This window comes from Phocoena phocoena, chromosome X, assembly GCF_963924675.1.
Source record: "Phocoena phocoena chromosome X, mPhoPho1.1, whole genome shotgun sequence".
Taxonomy (NCBI): Eukaryota; Metazoa; Chordata; class Mammalia; order Artiodactyla; family Phocoenidae; genus Phocoena; species Phocoena phocoena.
In genome coordinates, this window is record NC_089240.1 from 85,537,138 (window position 1) to 85,551,681 (window position 14,544).

The 14,544-nt window shown below is 38.9% G+C and overlaps 1 protein-coding gene across 1 annotated transcript; it reads left to right on the top strand.

The window, feature by feature from the left end:
- Nucleotides 1–13,523: 13,523 nt before the first annotated feature.
- LOC136142192 (protein ARMCX6-like) lies at nucleotides 13,524–14,252 on the top strand. The gene is made up of 2 exons (XM_065900218.1): nucleotides 13,524–13,527; nucleotides 13,702–14,252. The coding sequence occupies exons 1-2, from the start codon at nucleotides 13,524–13,526 to the stop codon at nucleotides 14,250–14,252; spliced, it is 555 nt and encodes a 184-aa protein (XP_065756290.1).
- Nucleotides 14,253–14,544: the final 292 nt, after the last annotated feature.

Sequence of the window (14,544 nt, forward strand, 5' to 3'; positions counted from 1 at the left end):
ACTTTGTTCTTAAAATTTCATTTCTAATTTCTTGCTGCTGTTATGGGAATAGAGCTGATTATTAATAATATATTGACAGGGCCTTCCCTGGTGTCGCAGTGGTTGAGACTCTGCCTGCCGATGCAGGGGACGTGGGTGTGTGTCCTGGTCCGGGAGGATCCCGCGTGCCACGAAGCGGCTGGGCCTGTGAGCCATGGCCGCTGGGCCTGCGCGTCCAGAGCCTGTGCTTCGCGACGGGAGAGGCCACAGCGGTGAGAGGCCCACGTACCACAAAAAAAAAAAAAAAAAAAAAAAAAAAAAAAAAAATATATATATATATATATAGACATTGTATTGTGTGATCTTGTTAAATCATTTATTAATTTTAATAGTTTATTTATAGATTCTTTTGGATTTTCTACATATGCAATAATTTTGTATGCAAATTGTCTTTCTTCCTTTTCAATTCTTGTACTTTTTCTTTTTCTTCCCTTTTTGCAAAGTCTAGCATCCCCATCATGGTGATGAATAAAAGTGATGACAGTGGCCATCCTTTTCTTATTACATATCTCAGGTGGAATCTCCTGATATTTCAACATTAACTGTGATGTTTGTTCCTTTGTTTTTGTAGATAGTTTTTAATCAAATTATGGAAGTTTCTTTTTATTTCTGGATGGATAAAAGTTTTAAAAAAATTTTTTTATTGGATATGACTCTGTGCTCCCAATGTAGGGGCCTCAGATTTGATCCCTGACCAGGGAACTAGATCCCACATGCATGCCGCAACTAAGAGTTTGCGTGCCACAACTAAGGAGTCCTCCTGCCACAACTAAGGAGCCAACCTACCATAACTAAGGAGCCCACCTGCCACAACTAAGGAGCCCATGTGCTGCAACTAAGGAGCCCCCCTTCTGCAACTAAGACCAGGTTCAACCAAATAAATAAATATTTTAAAAAATAAATTTTTTTTATTGAAGTACAGTTAATTTACAATACTGTGTTAGTTTCAGGTGTACAGCAAAGTCATTTGGATATAATTTTTTTTTCGAGTCTTTTCAATTATAGGTTATTACAAGATATTGAATATTGTTCCCTGTGCAACAGTAAATCCTTGTTGTTTACCTATTTTGTATATGGTAGTGTATATCTGTTAATCCTATATTCCTAATTTATCCCTCCCCCCTTCAACTTTGGTAACCATAAGCTTGTTTTCTATATCTGTGAGTCTGTTTCTGTTTTGTAAATAAGTTCATTTGTACTTTTTTTAAGATTCCACATATAAGTGCTGTCATATAATATTTGTCTTTCTCTGTCTGACTTACTTCACTTAGCATAATACCCTCAAGGTCCATCCATGCTGTCACTATGGTAAGATTTTATTCTTTCTTATGGCTGAGTAGTATTTCATTGTGTGTATCCGAATCACTTTGCTGTATTCCTGAAACTAACACAATGGTATATATGTATACCCCAATTTCTTTATTCAGTCACCCATCAATGGACACTTAGGTTGCTTCCGTATCTTGGTATATTATCCATACTATCTTGTAAATAATACCTGCAGTGAACATAAGGGTGCATATATCTTTTTGAATTAGTGTTTTTGTTTTCTTTGGAAAAATATCCAAAAATGGAATTGCTGGATCATGGTAGTCCTACTTTTAAATTTGTGAGGAGTCTCCATACTGTTTTCCACAGTAGCTACACCAACAGTAAATGAAGGTTCTCTTTTCTCTACATCCTTATCAACACTTGTTATTTTTTTTTCTTTTTTTGTTTTGTTTTGGTGTTTTTTGATAATGGCTATTCCAACAGGTGTAAGGTGGTATCTCATTGTGATTTTAATTTGCATTTCCCTGATGATTAGTGATGTTAAGCATCACTTCAAGTGTCTGTCTGCTGTCTGTATGTCTTCTTTGGAAAAATGTCTTTTCAGGTTCTCTGCCCATCTTTTAATTGAGTTGTTTGTTTTATTGTTATTGATTTGTATGAATTATCTGCATATTTGGATATTAACCCCTTATCAAATATATCATTTGCAAATATCTTCTCCCATTCAGTAGGCTGCATTTTTCTTTTGTTGATATTTTCCTTCACTGTGCAAAGCTTTTTACTTTGAAGTAATCCCGTTTGTCTATTTTTGTTTTTATCATCTTTGCCTGAGGAGACATATCAAAAAAAATATTGCTAAGATTGATTCAAAGAGCACACTGTCTATGTTTTCTTCTAGGAGTTTTATGGTTTTAGGTCTTATATTTAAATCTTTAATCCATTTTGAGTTTACTTTTGTATATGGTATGAGAAAGTAGTACAGTTTGATTATTTTGCATGTAGTTGTCCAGTTTTCCCAACACAATTTATTGAAGAGACTGTCTTTTCCCCATTGTATATTTTTGCCCCTTTTGTCATAGATTAATTGACCTTGTAAGTGTAGATTTATTTCTGTGCTCTCTATTCTGTTCCATTGATCTATGTTTCTGTTTTTGTGCCAGTACTATACTGTTTTGAGTATTGTAGCTTTGTAGTATAATTTGAAATCAGGGAATGTTATATGTCCAGCTTTGTTCTTTTTTTCTCAAAGTTGTTTTGGCTATTTCAGGTCTTTTGTATTTCCATATAAATTTTAGAATTATTTGTTCTAGTTTTTTGAAAAATGCCATTGGTGTTTTGATAGGATTCCATTTGAATTTGTAGATTGGTCATTTTAACAATATTAATCCTTCCAATCCATGAGCATGGTATATCTTTCCCTTTGTTTGTGTTGTCTTCAATTTCTTTTATCAATGTTTTATAGTTTTCTTAGTACCAGTCTTTTACTTTCTTGCTTAGGTTTATTCCTAGGTTTTTTATTCTTTTCTTATGCAGTTGTAAATGTTTTCATAATTTTTATTTCTGATAGTTTGTTGATAGTGTATAGAAATTCTACAGATTTCTGTATATTAATTTTGTATCCTGAAACCTTACTGAATTTATTAGTTCTAACAGTTTTTTGGTGGCATCTTTAAGATTTTCTATAAATAGTATCATGTCATCTGCAAACAGTGACAGTTTTACTTCTTCCTTTCCAATTTGGATGCCTTTTATTTCTTTTTGTTGTCTGACTGCTGTGGCTAGGACTTCCAATAGTATGTTGAATAAAAGTGGTGAGAGTGAGCATCCTTGTCTTGTTCCTGATACTAGAGGAAATGTCTGTGTCCTTCCCTGGGTTAGGTAAGTTTCCAGCTATTATTTCTTCAAATAAGTTCGCTGCCCCTTTCTCTGTCTCTTCTCCTGGGATCTCTATAATGCAAATGGTAGCTTAATGTCATTCCAGAGGTCTCCTAAACTATCCTCATTTTTTAAAATTCTTTTTTGTTTTTTCTGTTCAGCTTGTGTGATTTCCACTACACTGTCTTCCAGTTCACTGATCCATTCCTCTGTATCATCTAATCTACTGTTGATTCCTTCTAGTGTACTTTTAAAAAATTTTGGCCATGTTGGGTCTTCATTGCTATGCACAGGCTTTCTCTAGTTGCAGTGAGTAGGGGCTACTCTTTGTTGCAGTGTGTGCGCTTCTCGTTTGCAGTGGCTTCTCTTGTTTTGGAGCATAGACTCTAGGGTGTGCAGGCTTCAGTAGTTGTGGTGCGTGGGCTCAGTAGTTGTGGTGCGTGGGCTCTAGAGCACAGGTTCAAGTAGTTGTGGCACATGGGCTTAGCTGTTCTGTGGCATGTGGGTGTTCTTTCTACTACAAGGACACTGATGCTAATGAGGAAACTTCCAAAACAGCTGCACGAGCTTTAAGAGCAGAATCTTTGTTTCCTATACCCCTCAGACTCTTCTGTTTGCAAGCTCCACTGGCCTTCAAAGTCAGACATTCTGGAGGTTTGTCTCCCTGGTGCAGGACCCTCAGGCTGGGGAGCCCAATATGGGGCTCAGATCCTTTGCTCTTTGGGGAGAAACTCTGTGATTGTGTTTATCCTCCCACTTGTGGGTCACCTACCCAAGGATGTGAGTCTTGGATATATTGTGTGTCTGCCCCTCCTACCCATCCCATTGTGGTTCCTTCTTTATATCTTCAGTTGTGGAAGATGTTTTCTGCTAGTCTTCAGGTCATTCCCATAGATAGTTGCTCTGTAAATAGTTGTAATTTTGATGTTCCCATGAAAGGAGGTGAGTTCAGGGGCTTTCTCCTCCACTATCTTGGCCACATCTCCCCTCTTTCTTATTTTCTAATACAGGTTTCCACTGCTGTCCAAAAGTAGAGCGTTCACAAGCCAAAATGGCTTAAAGTGAAGAAGCAATTACCTTAGGACAAATATTGTTAATGGATGCACAAAATAAACTGAGATAAAGCACAGATGCTCACAGGCACAGTTCAAAGCTATGGCACCTTGATGCTGAGATGATGAGTGTAGTTCACAGGGAAGGAGCTTGGCAGTGAATGCTACTCTCACTCCTTGGGGTACATGCTGCTTCCATAATAGCTTGGCTTGCTGCAAAACAAATGCTGAATGCTATTTTCTCTTTTCATCTTTTTCCATAAAAGCAAAAATTGCCTTTGGATTTCTTTCAGTTTGTGAAAACAGGTACTAATGTAGGTTTTTTGTAAAAAAGCAAGTAGCATGAAGCAAACTTTCAAAAAGCAGGGGACATTTGTGTATGCATTAATTTCCATAAATTTAGCACTTTTTTCACTGGATACCATAATTTTTGATAAGTTATATCAATATTTTGATTTTAATTTATATCAAAATATTTAAAAATTTATTTTGTGACTTCTTCTTTGACACATGTTTTAAGAGTGTGTTGTTTAATCTTCAAATATTTAGAGATTTTGCAGCTATCTTTCTGTTATTGATTTCTAGTTTAATTCCATGTGGTCTGAGAGAATACTTCGTATGCTTTCTACTCTTTTAAGCTTGTTAAGTGTGTTTTATGGCCTAAAATGTGGTCTGTCTTGGTTAATATTTTATGTGAGCCTAAGAAGTATGTGTATTTTTTGCTGTTGTTGGATTAAATATTCTACCAATGTTAATTAGATCCGGTTGATTAATGGTGTTTTTTTTCTCCCTTTACATGAGACAGGAAGTCTAGATGGAGCTGAAACTAGCCAGTTGTCCTTCCCCCAGGTCAGATAAGGCCCTGGTAAAGTAGTTTCCCTTTCAGGATAGCTTTTGTTATGGAGAACATTTTGGATGTATTTCAAAATGGTTATTTTTCCCCTGGGCATAATTCAAAATGGTTATTTTACCCTCCCCCTGACAGAAATATGAGGGAAATTTTCTCTGATCTTCATTGTGAGAACCTGTTGTGTTCCATCAGGGAAGAAAATAGTGAAAATGTGATGATCCCCTCAAAAGTGACCCTGCCCATAGATTTTTAACTCTTAAGCTAATCCACATCCAGTCTTTAGCAATTCAAAATGACCATTGAAGGTATTCTGACCAGTTACTGCTTCAAGTAGTCTCATCTTAGCTGTGATTCTTCCTATATCTCCAGACTTTGGGGGTGTTGTTTTGCCCTGTGACCTCAATTCTCTGATCAATCTTAGAGAAGTTGTTGATTTTCTATTTGTTCAACATTTTTCTTATTGTAAGGAGGGCAATGAGGACTTTCAACTCTTCATATATTGGAGCTGAAGCTCACTATTACATTTTTACTTTGAGAATTTCCATTTGATTCTTTTCCCCCCACATTTCAGTTATTGGGTGAAAACATCTATCTTGTTTTCTGTTTTCTTGAACATATTAATCACAATTCTTTTAAAGTCTATGTGTGATACCTCTAATAGCTTAATCTTCTATAGGTCCATTTCTATTGTTTATTTCTTTTTCTCCTTTAAAAAAATTCTGTTTGTCGTATCTCTTGGTATGCTTTTGTTTGAGTGCTAAATATTATGAATGAAAAATTCTAGAAAATGTAGATGACTTTGTCTTGATTTGTAGAAGATTTGCTTTGGCTTTGGCAAAGCAGTATAAGAGTAAATTACCTTAAGCTAATCAAGAATTGAACTAATTTGAGGTTGGATTTCAATCTTTGTCAGACCTATTCTATTTCTAGTTCACCCTTATTCCTAGGGTGTAATACTTCAGGGGTTCTAACTGACAGCCTAGGGAATTTATTGGTTCCCCCAACCTTGGAAATCTACAAACTCCAACTTTTATCTTCCCTGCACTATGAAGCTGCCAAAAGCTCAGTTTATCTTCCTAGCCTCTTAATCGCCTTTTTCTACTTGGTTTCTTTGCTTCTAGCTCTACACCCATTTAAGAATTGGTGAATGCCTCAAAGAGAAAATCAGTTTCATTTCTTTGTAATTTCCTTTCTCCAAGATCTTAGCCCATCAAATCCTAGATGTGTAGGTAGCCCTAAGTTCTAGATTTTGAATCCTTAACTCTGTGTAACTGCTGAAAGTTCTACTAAGGTTTTTTGACTCTTAGCAGCTTATTTTTCAGTCTCTCCACCCATGTTGATAATGAATTGACAAATGCTTCAAGAGGAAAATTGGTGTCAAATGTGTTTCACCTCTTTAAGTTTCCCTTCTCTCCACGATTTTGGTACTTCAAATCCTGGCTGCTTTCACAGCTCTCCAATGTCTTTTTTTTTTTGGTTGTGTTAGGTCTTCATTGCTGTGCACAGGCTTTCTCTAGTTGTGGTGAGCAGGGGCTATTCTTCGTTGCGGTATGTGGGCTCTAGGCGCGTGGGCTTCAGTACTTCCAACACGTTGTCTCAGTAGTCGTGGCACACGGGACCTGGAGCGGGTGGGCTTCAGTAGTTGTGGCTCACAGGCTCTAGAGCACGGGCTCTGTAGTTGTGGTGCACAGGCTTAGTTGCCCTGTGGCATGTGGGATCTTCCCGGACCAGGGATCAAACCCATGTCCCCTGCATTTGCAGGTGGATTCTTAACCACTGCACCACCAGGGAAGTCCCTCTCCAATGTCTTTAAACAATTTAACTTGTTTAAATGTAATAACAATTGATTTTTCAGCTTTTCTTGTCCTTCTAAGTGAGAGGATTGGTCTTCTATTAGTAGGCTGTCATAGCCAGAAGCAAACTATCCTCTATAAATTTGAATGTAATATTTTTATTACTATCCCATGCAAAATATTTTCAAATTTTAATTATGATTTCTTCTTTGACCCATGGGTTATTTAAAAATGTATTTCCTAATTCCAAAAAATATGCAGATTATTGGTTATATTTTTATGATTTTTAGTTTATTGCACCATGGTTAGGGAACACACACTGTATGATTTCAATCTTTTGAAATTTGTTAAAACTTGCTTTATGTCCCAGTATATGATCAATTTTGATACAGACATGTTGGGAGCCAAGAAGTTTTCGCCATTAGAAGATGGCCGACATCCTGCTTCTCTTCCTGCTTAATGAGATAAAAGCCCGCGCCTAAAAACAAAAGCCCGCGCCTAAAACGAAAGCCCGCGCACGCAGCACCAATGATAATTTGCCAAATACTTCCCTTATTCTGGATCCCGCCCCCCCTTTCTCTGTACTGTATAAATACAGCTACTGCAGCAATAAAGGTTTGAGGCTTGATCAGGATTTTGTCTTGCCTCCATTCTTTCGCGTCTCCTGCCCCTTCTTCTCTTTTCAACCCCTACAGGTTCCTCCTCGGACTCACAAGGATTTGTCCTGCTGGTCGGGACTCCCGGGGACGCCCGGGGCCGAGCACACAGACATACCTCAGATATATTGTGGGTTCAGTTCCAGATCACCACAACAAAGTGAATATCACAATAAAGTGAATCACATGAATATTTTAGTTTCCCAGTGCCTATAAAAGTTATGCTTACAGTATCGTAGTCTATTAAGTGTGCAATAGAATTATGTCTAAAAAATAATGTACATACCTTAATTTAAAATACTTTATTGCTAAAAAATTCTGTCATCTGAGCTTTCAGCGAGTTGTACTCTTTTTGCAATAATAACATCAAAGATCACTGATCACAGATCACCATAATAAATATAATGATAATGAAAAACTTTGAAATATTGTGAGAATTACCAAAATGTGACACAGAGACATGTAGTGAGCAAATGCTACTGGAAAAGTTGTACCGATAGACTTGACACAGGGTTGCTACAAACCTTCAATTTGTAAAATATGTAGTATCTGCGAAGTGCAATAAAGGGAAGTACAATAAAATGAGATATACCTTGTATATGTTCCATATGTTTTTTTGAATGAAACTTTTGTGATTGTTGAGTGTAGTTTTATACCAATTAGGGATTGAACTAATTGAGTCATATTTGCTAATCATGTTCAAATCTTCTATATTTCTGCTATTTTTATATGCTTATTCTGTCATCTACAAAATAAGATATTTTAAAATCTCCCACTATGATTGGGCACCTCTATTATTTCTTATAGTTCTGTCCATTTTTTGCTTTATATACCACATCTTTTTTTTTTCAGAAATGAAAGACAATTTATTACTCACATCAATAGCAGTAGCCAGAGTATCAGCATTTTTACACCAGTTCCTGGATCCCATTTCCCAGCTGGTGATATGAAGAGAGCCAGATGACACCAACACACAAAATGAGATATGTCACAGAAGAACTCTGAGCTTAAAGAATCTGAGTCTTTTATCCTTACTAGCAAATCTTACCTTTGCTCATGAGGGAGACACTATCTCTATCTTCCAAGGCTGTTTGCTATACAACCTTGAAAAGATAGTTCAGAACAATGGGCAGTGAGTGCCTTACTCAGAATATGTGCAGGCACATGACAAAGCCACAGAGAATTGTCTCCCAACAGAGTGCAGCTTGAGAAGGATTTATTGCACCTAGCCTCGATCAGATGACCAATTAATGATTTCTGACACTGACCCTGGAGAAAGTACTTGCAACATTTATGCCACATATTGCATATTACATAATTAGTTACTGAAAAAGATATAAAACTATAAGAACTATAAGAGAGTTCGGTGGTAATATACAAAATAAGTATATATGAAATCATGATATATACCACATCTTCTAATCCTAAATTTTATCATACTTGAGATTTGAATGGCTTCTTGAATATGTAGCTTGACATTTTGGAAAGTTTCAGAAAATTGTCAACCATTATTTCCTCAGATATTACTTCTGCCTCATTCATTCTCTCCTCTCTTCATTCTCTTCTCTTCCTGGATTTCAAGTATACATACGTTACTTGAAATCTTTCTGTATTCTCTGTCTCTTAGCCACTCAATGTTTTCATCCTTTTGTGACTCTGGCATTTTTTCTGGATAGTTTCTTCCAACCTACCTTCCTGTTCAATAATTTTCTCTTCACCTATATGTACTCTGCTGTTAAATCCTTCCATTCAGTTCTTAATTGAGATTATTCTATTTTTCAGGTCTAGAATTTGTTTTATACTTTTTAATAGTTTCCATTTATCTGCAGAAATTCTCTATATTGTCCTTTATCTCCTTAAGCATAGTAAGCATATTTATTTTAAATCTATGTCTGATAACTCTAATATCTGAAGCCCCGATGTGTCTTTTTCTATTGTGTGTCATTTCCGATGACTTTTGTTAATTTTGTCTTGTCTTCTTGTGTACTTGGTTGTTTTCTATTGTGTGCTAGATATAGTATTTTACGAAACTTCAGAAAAAATTTGAGGCCGATATTGTTTCTTTCTGAAGAGAATTTGTATTTGTCTCTGCAAGGCACCTAGAGGCATTAGCACTCTGGAATTACCTTAATCCAATTTCCAATGGTTGAGATTACTTAAAGTTAAACTGAAGTCCTTGTAAAAGCCTGTCTACATGACCTTTTTTTTTTTTTTAGATTCCATATATATGTGTTAGCTTACGGTATTTGTTTTTGTCTTTCTGACTTATTTCACTCTGTATGACAGACCCTATGGTCATGAAGAACCTAGGGCAAGACGGGAATAAAGATGCAGACCTACTAGAGAATGGACTTGAGGACACGGGAAGGGGGAAGGGTAAGGACAAAGGACAAAGGACAAAGTAAGAGGTGGCATGGACATATATACACTACCAAACGTAAAATAGATAGCTAGCGGGAAGCAGCTGCATAGCACAGGGAGATCAACTAGGTGGTTTGTGACCACCTGGAGGGGTGGGATAGGGAGGGTGGTAGGGAAGGAGTCGCAAGAGGGAAGAGATATGGGGATATATGTATATGTATAACTGATTCACTTTGTTAGAAAGCAGAAACTAACACACCATTGTAAAGCAATTATACTCTAATAAAGATGTTAAAAAATAAAAAAAGCCTGTCTACGTCTCCTTCACTCTAACTCTGAGGCGCAGCTCTTTCAGCATCACAATCCAAAGATTTTAGGGTTTACTGGGTATACCTCTTGGCAAGATTTGGATTCCAGTACCTGTCTCCCTAGTCCCCCAAGGCTACCCAAAATTCTACATAGCCTCTCAGTAGTTCCCTCAATAACTGCATATGCGCCATTGGGAAAAGTGGCCGTAACATTAAGCTCAACTTTTCCCACTCCTATTCTGAACCAGGTATTCTTCACCATCTTGTTAGCCCTCTAATGCCTTCAGGGAAATGAAAATCTATGTTTTGTCCAGCTTCTCCAGATCAGCAGGAGGATTGGTTTCATTTACTCATCTCCCATTTCCCTAACTCGTTATTGAGAACTTTTGGTAAATCTTTGTAGAAGTATACCATATACACAGAATAGTGAACAAATCCTAAGTGTTCAGCTCAATAAATTTTCACAAAGTGAGTAAGGAACAAAACATGAACAGCACATTGGAAGCTTCCCCCATGTGCCCATCTAGTCAATAGTGCATCCCAAGGGTAACCACTATTCTGACTTCTAAAACCATGGATTAGTTTTATGGTTTTTTTTTTTAACTTTCTGTAAAGGAAGTCACACAGTATGTATTCTTTTGTCTCTTTTTTTTTTTTTTTTGGCGGTACGCGGGCCTCTCACTGCTGTGGCCTCTCCCGTTGTGGAGCACAGGCTCCGGATGCTCAGGCTCAGCGGCCATGGCTCACAGGTCCAGCCGCTCCGCGGCACATGGGATCTTCCCGGACCGGGGCACGAACCCATGTGCCCTGCATCGGCAGGCGGACTCTCAACCACTGCGCCACTAGGGAAGCCCCTTTTGTCTCTTTTTTATTTTAGCTAACATTGTGAGATTAATCCATACTGTTGCATATATAGTATTCATTGCCATTTATGAATATACTCCACATTTATGAATATACTGTATTTTATTTATCCATTCTATTGTTAATGGATATTTGAGTTGTTTCCGGTTGGGGATAATATGAACAGTGCTACTATGCATATTGTTATTCTTGTCTTTTGGTGAACATATGTATGCATTTGTGTTGTGCATAAGGTCACCAGTTGTGCATATTTTTAGTCTGAAGACAAAATTAAGATCTAGATCCTGGAGTGTGTGAACTCAGCGAGGTAAATGCTGCCTTGTGGGGGCCTGTCTGAGAAACCAGGTGGTCTTTACTAAGAGACAAGTCTGTTCATCTCCATGTCCCATTGACCTTAGCAGTTGGCACTATACCTAGAATGTATTATGCCTTAAATATATGTCTCAGAAATAACCAGTGGCAACATTTTGGCAAACATCACTCCTTATGCATATAAAAGCATGTACAAATCTTTATAAAAAGCCAGTATTTCCAAGAAAATGAGCAGAGGCAATAAATATCTAAATTATCTCTTGCTCTATGTCTTATTTCATGCAATGTGCTTTCTCATGAGTCCAAGAAAGATAATGGATATTAGCGGCTGAGTGGAGGGGAAGTGAAGAGATGGGCTGTTGCCCTATATTCTAATAGAAGATAAAGAAGTATAAACTGAAATAGTTGCTCCAGGAGAAGATAGGTTCCTTCCTTGGAAATTAGAGAAAGGCAAATTTCAACAAAATGGAAATGCCTTATCTTTTGGTCTCTGGGATTGGCAAAGAAAAAATGAGTGACAGGTTTGGTGTGCTGCGGGGGGAAAGGAGAGGGGCGGGCATACTCTTGCATCACTACTGGTAGGAGAGAAACTTGGGGACCATGGCTCATTGGTGACGTATCTCAGGTGACCAAGAATTGTGGAGAGGTGGTCTTTTTGGTCCGGCCATCAGCTTCCTGTTGATATCAGGGAGATGTGTTTGTAGCCAAGTGAAGAAGGAAGAAACTTCTCTGATTGTGTTCAGGTTGGTGTGAGAGTGAGCATTGCCTGGGGAGTCTTGGGGTCGCGGTGGAGTTAGGTAGCAGAGACCTGAAGGGGCAGAGTCAGCTTTCCCCACACCCTCTGGCTATCCACCAGCTCATTTTAGTTCTCTAAATGGTGCATGAGGTCGGGGGGAGAGCTGATGCTGGGATCTGGGAGTGAGAGGTGGGGACCGTTCGACAGTCTTGAATCAGTAAAAGGTAGGAACTGTGGCCTAACACCCTGCACTAAATGTTCACAGACCTTTATCTGTTGGTTAGCTTGTCTGTCTGTAGGGGGCAGCACAACCCAAAGGAAAGGAAGAGGAAACCCATTACATACAGGATGTTTAGTAGAAACTGAAGTAAGTTCTTTCAAGGAAACGTGGGGCCTGGGCCGGTCACAAGGTGGCGGTAGAGGCAAGCCCAAAACCAGAACCTGTTCTTTCACGATCCAGCCTTCAGAAAAGCATTACTTAACCCCAATCCTTTTAGGCTCTGGGGAAGCAGTGTTTATAGAGCAGAAATGACGGGTAGAACAGAAAAGTGGCCATTTGATGGAAGAAACCGAGGTCAAGAGAGTGACTGGGGCGCAGAGGAATGGAAAAGGTGGGCATTTGTGGGGGAAGGATGGGGTGATGAAAGGGTCTGGAGGGCAGGGTAGGGGCTGTGCCTAAGACCTAAATGGGAGACATTTTAAAGCCAGACTTCTCACTCTGGAGAGAGGACACATATGTGCCTGTACATCTACCAGTCTCCTTTCTTCTGTGTCTACAAGTAGACATAAATCTAGGCAAAGGAAGAAGGAAATTGCTCTACACATTGTTATCTCTTGGAGATAGGGATGGGGAGGGAGGTTGGAGTCAAAATGCAGGGTCTAGAGGCAACTCAGCTACCTCTCCTTGTCTTTGTTCTCCTCTCCTCTTACTTGGGTGCTGGAAAAGTTAAATGCTGTACCTCTGAGGAAACAGTGGGAATGAGCTTAAGGGAGATAAATACCAGAGGAGAAACGTTCGAAAGTTAAGACCCTAACTCAGGAAAGAGAGATACTGATACCCTTGTATCCTGAGTATTGACATGTATATCTATGGAAACTCATATGAAAGCTCTATGTATTTGCATTTCCACTAGTTTCCTGTCAGATGGCAGTTAGTGCAATTTGTGTCCAGGAAAAGAACGTCTAACAGTATCCTACCTAGAACATGACAATTAGATAGCTTTTAAAAGACTGAGAACCTCCTGTGACTTCTCACAGATATAGAGTGTGCTCGAAATGCCGATTTAGTGAAAGCAGTTCTGGAGGTCAGGGCTAGAAGTTGCTACAGTGTTCATCCAATAATCAGAAGAGGATATAACCACAGTGAGAAACAACCAGGATTGTAGGGAACTTCATATGGATAAGGATGGGTAAGGGGTCTGGTCTTTACTCAAAGATCCAGGAAAAGCCAAGTCCTGGGGATGAGGTTGACATGAGATATGGGCAGTAGGAACCTAGGGCCTCTCAAAGAGGAAATAGTCTGAATGAAGAAAAATCACTCTTTCACTAATGAAAATGAGGACTTTTATTTAGTGATGCTTAAGATATTGAAAATTTCAGTTGTGTTCTTGGCCTCTCCAAGTGCCCTTTCATTCAGGGAAAAGTGTTGTTAACTCAGCCCAGGGACACTGGTTTTTCATTTAGCCACGATATCAATAGTCATTTGGCCAGCCTCTCCATTGCTGGAAACACGATCCCTATTCCCGACCCTGCTGTTGAGGCTTTCTGTGCCCTGGATAACTTGAAAGCCAGTGTTGAAAATCAGGGCCAGATTAAGATGTACATCAACGAAGTGTGTCGGGAGACTGTGTCACTTTGCTGCAACTCATTTCTGCAGCAGGCCGGATTAAATTTGTTAATAATCATGACAGTTATTAATAACATGCTTGCCAAGTCCGTTTCAGACTTGAAGTTTCCTTTGATACCAGAGGGAAGTGAATGTGCTGAGGGGCACGTTGTGAAACCCTTGATGGGTTTGTCTGAAAAGCCAGTCTTGGCAGGGGAGTTGCTGGGAGCCCAGATGTTGCTGTCCTTCCTGTCCCTCTTTATCAGGAACGCAAACAGACAGCTTCTCCCAGAAATCCCGGCCTCTTAAATGGCCCCCTCCAACAGGATGGGACTGATCCACCCCGAACCAAAACCCGATCAGTGAACCACACACTTGTGTTCTCAATCAAAGACTCTGCAGTGGGTGCTATTGAAGATCCAGCCTTAGCCAATAGCCATATCTCTGGGTGAAAGTTACACTTGCTAAATCCAGGACCACTCTCTTGTTGGCCAGGCAGGGGTTCCCACAGAGCTTTGAGTAACCTCTTGGTTTTGCAGTCTGCAGGCAGTGCGCATTGTAAATTGCTCCCTTGCGGCCTTCTTCCTGTGGTAAAGGGATC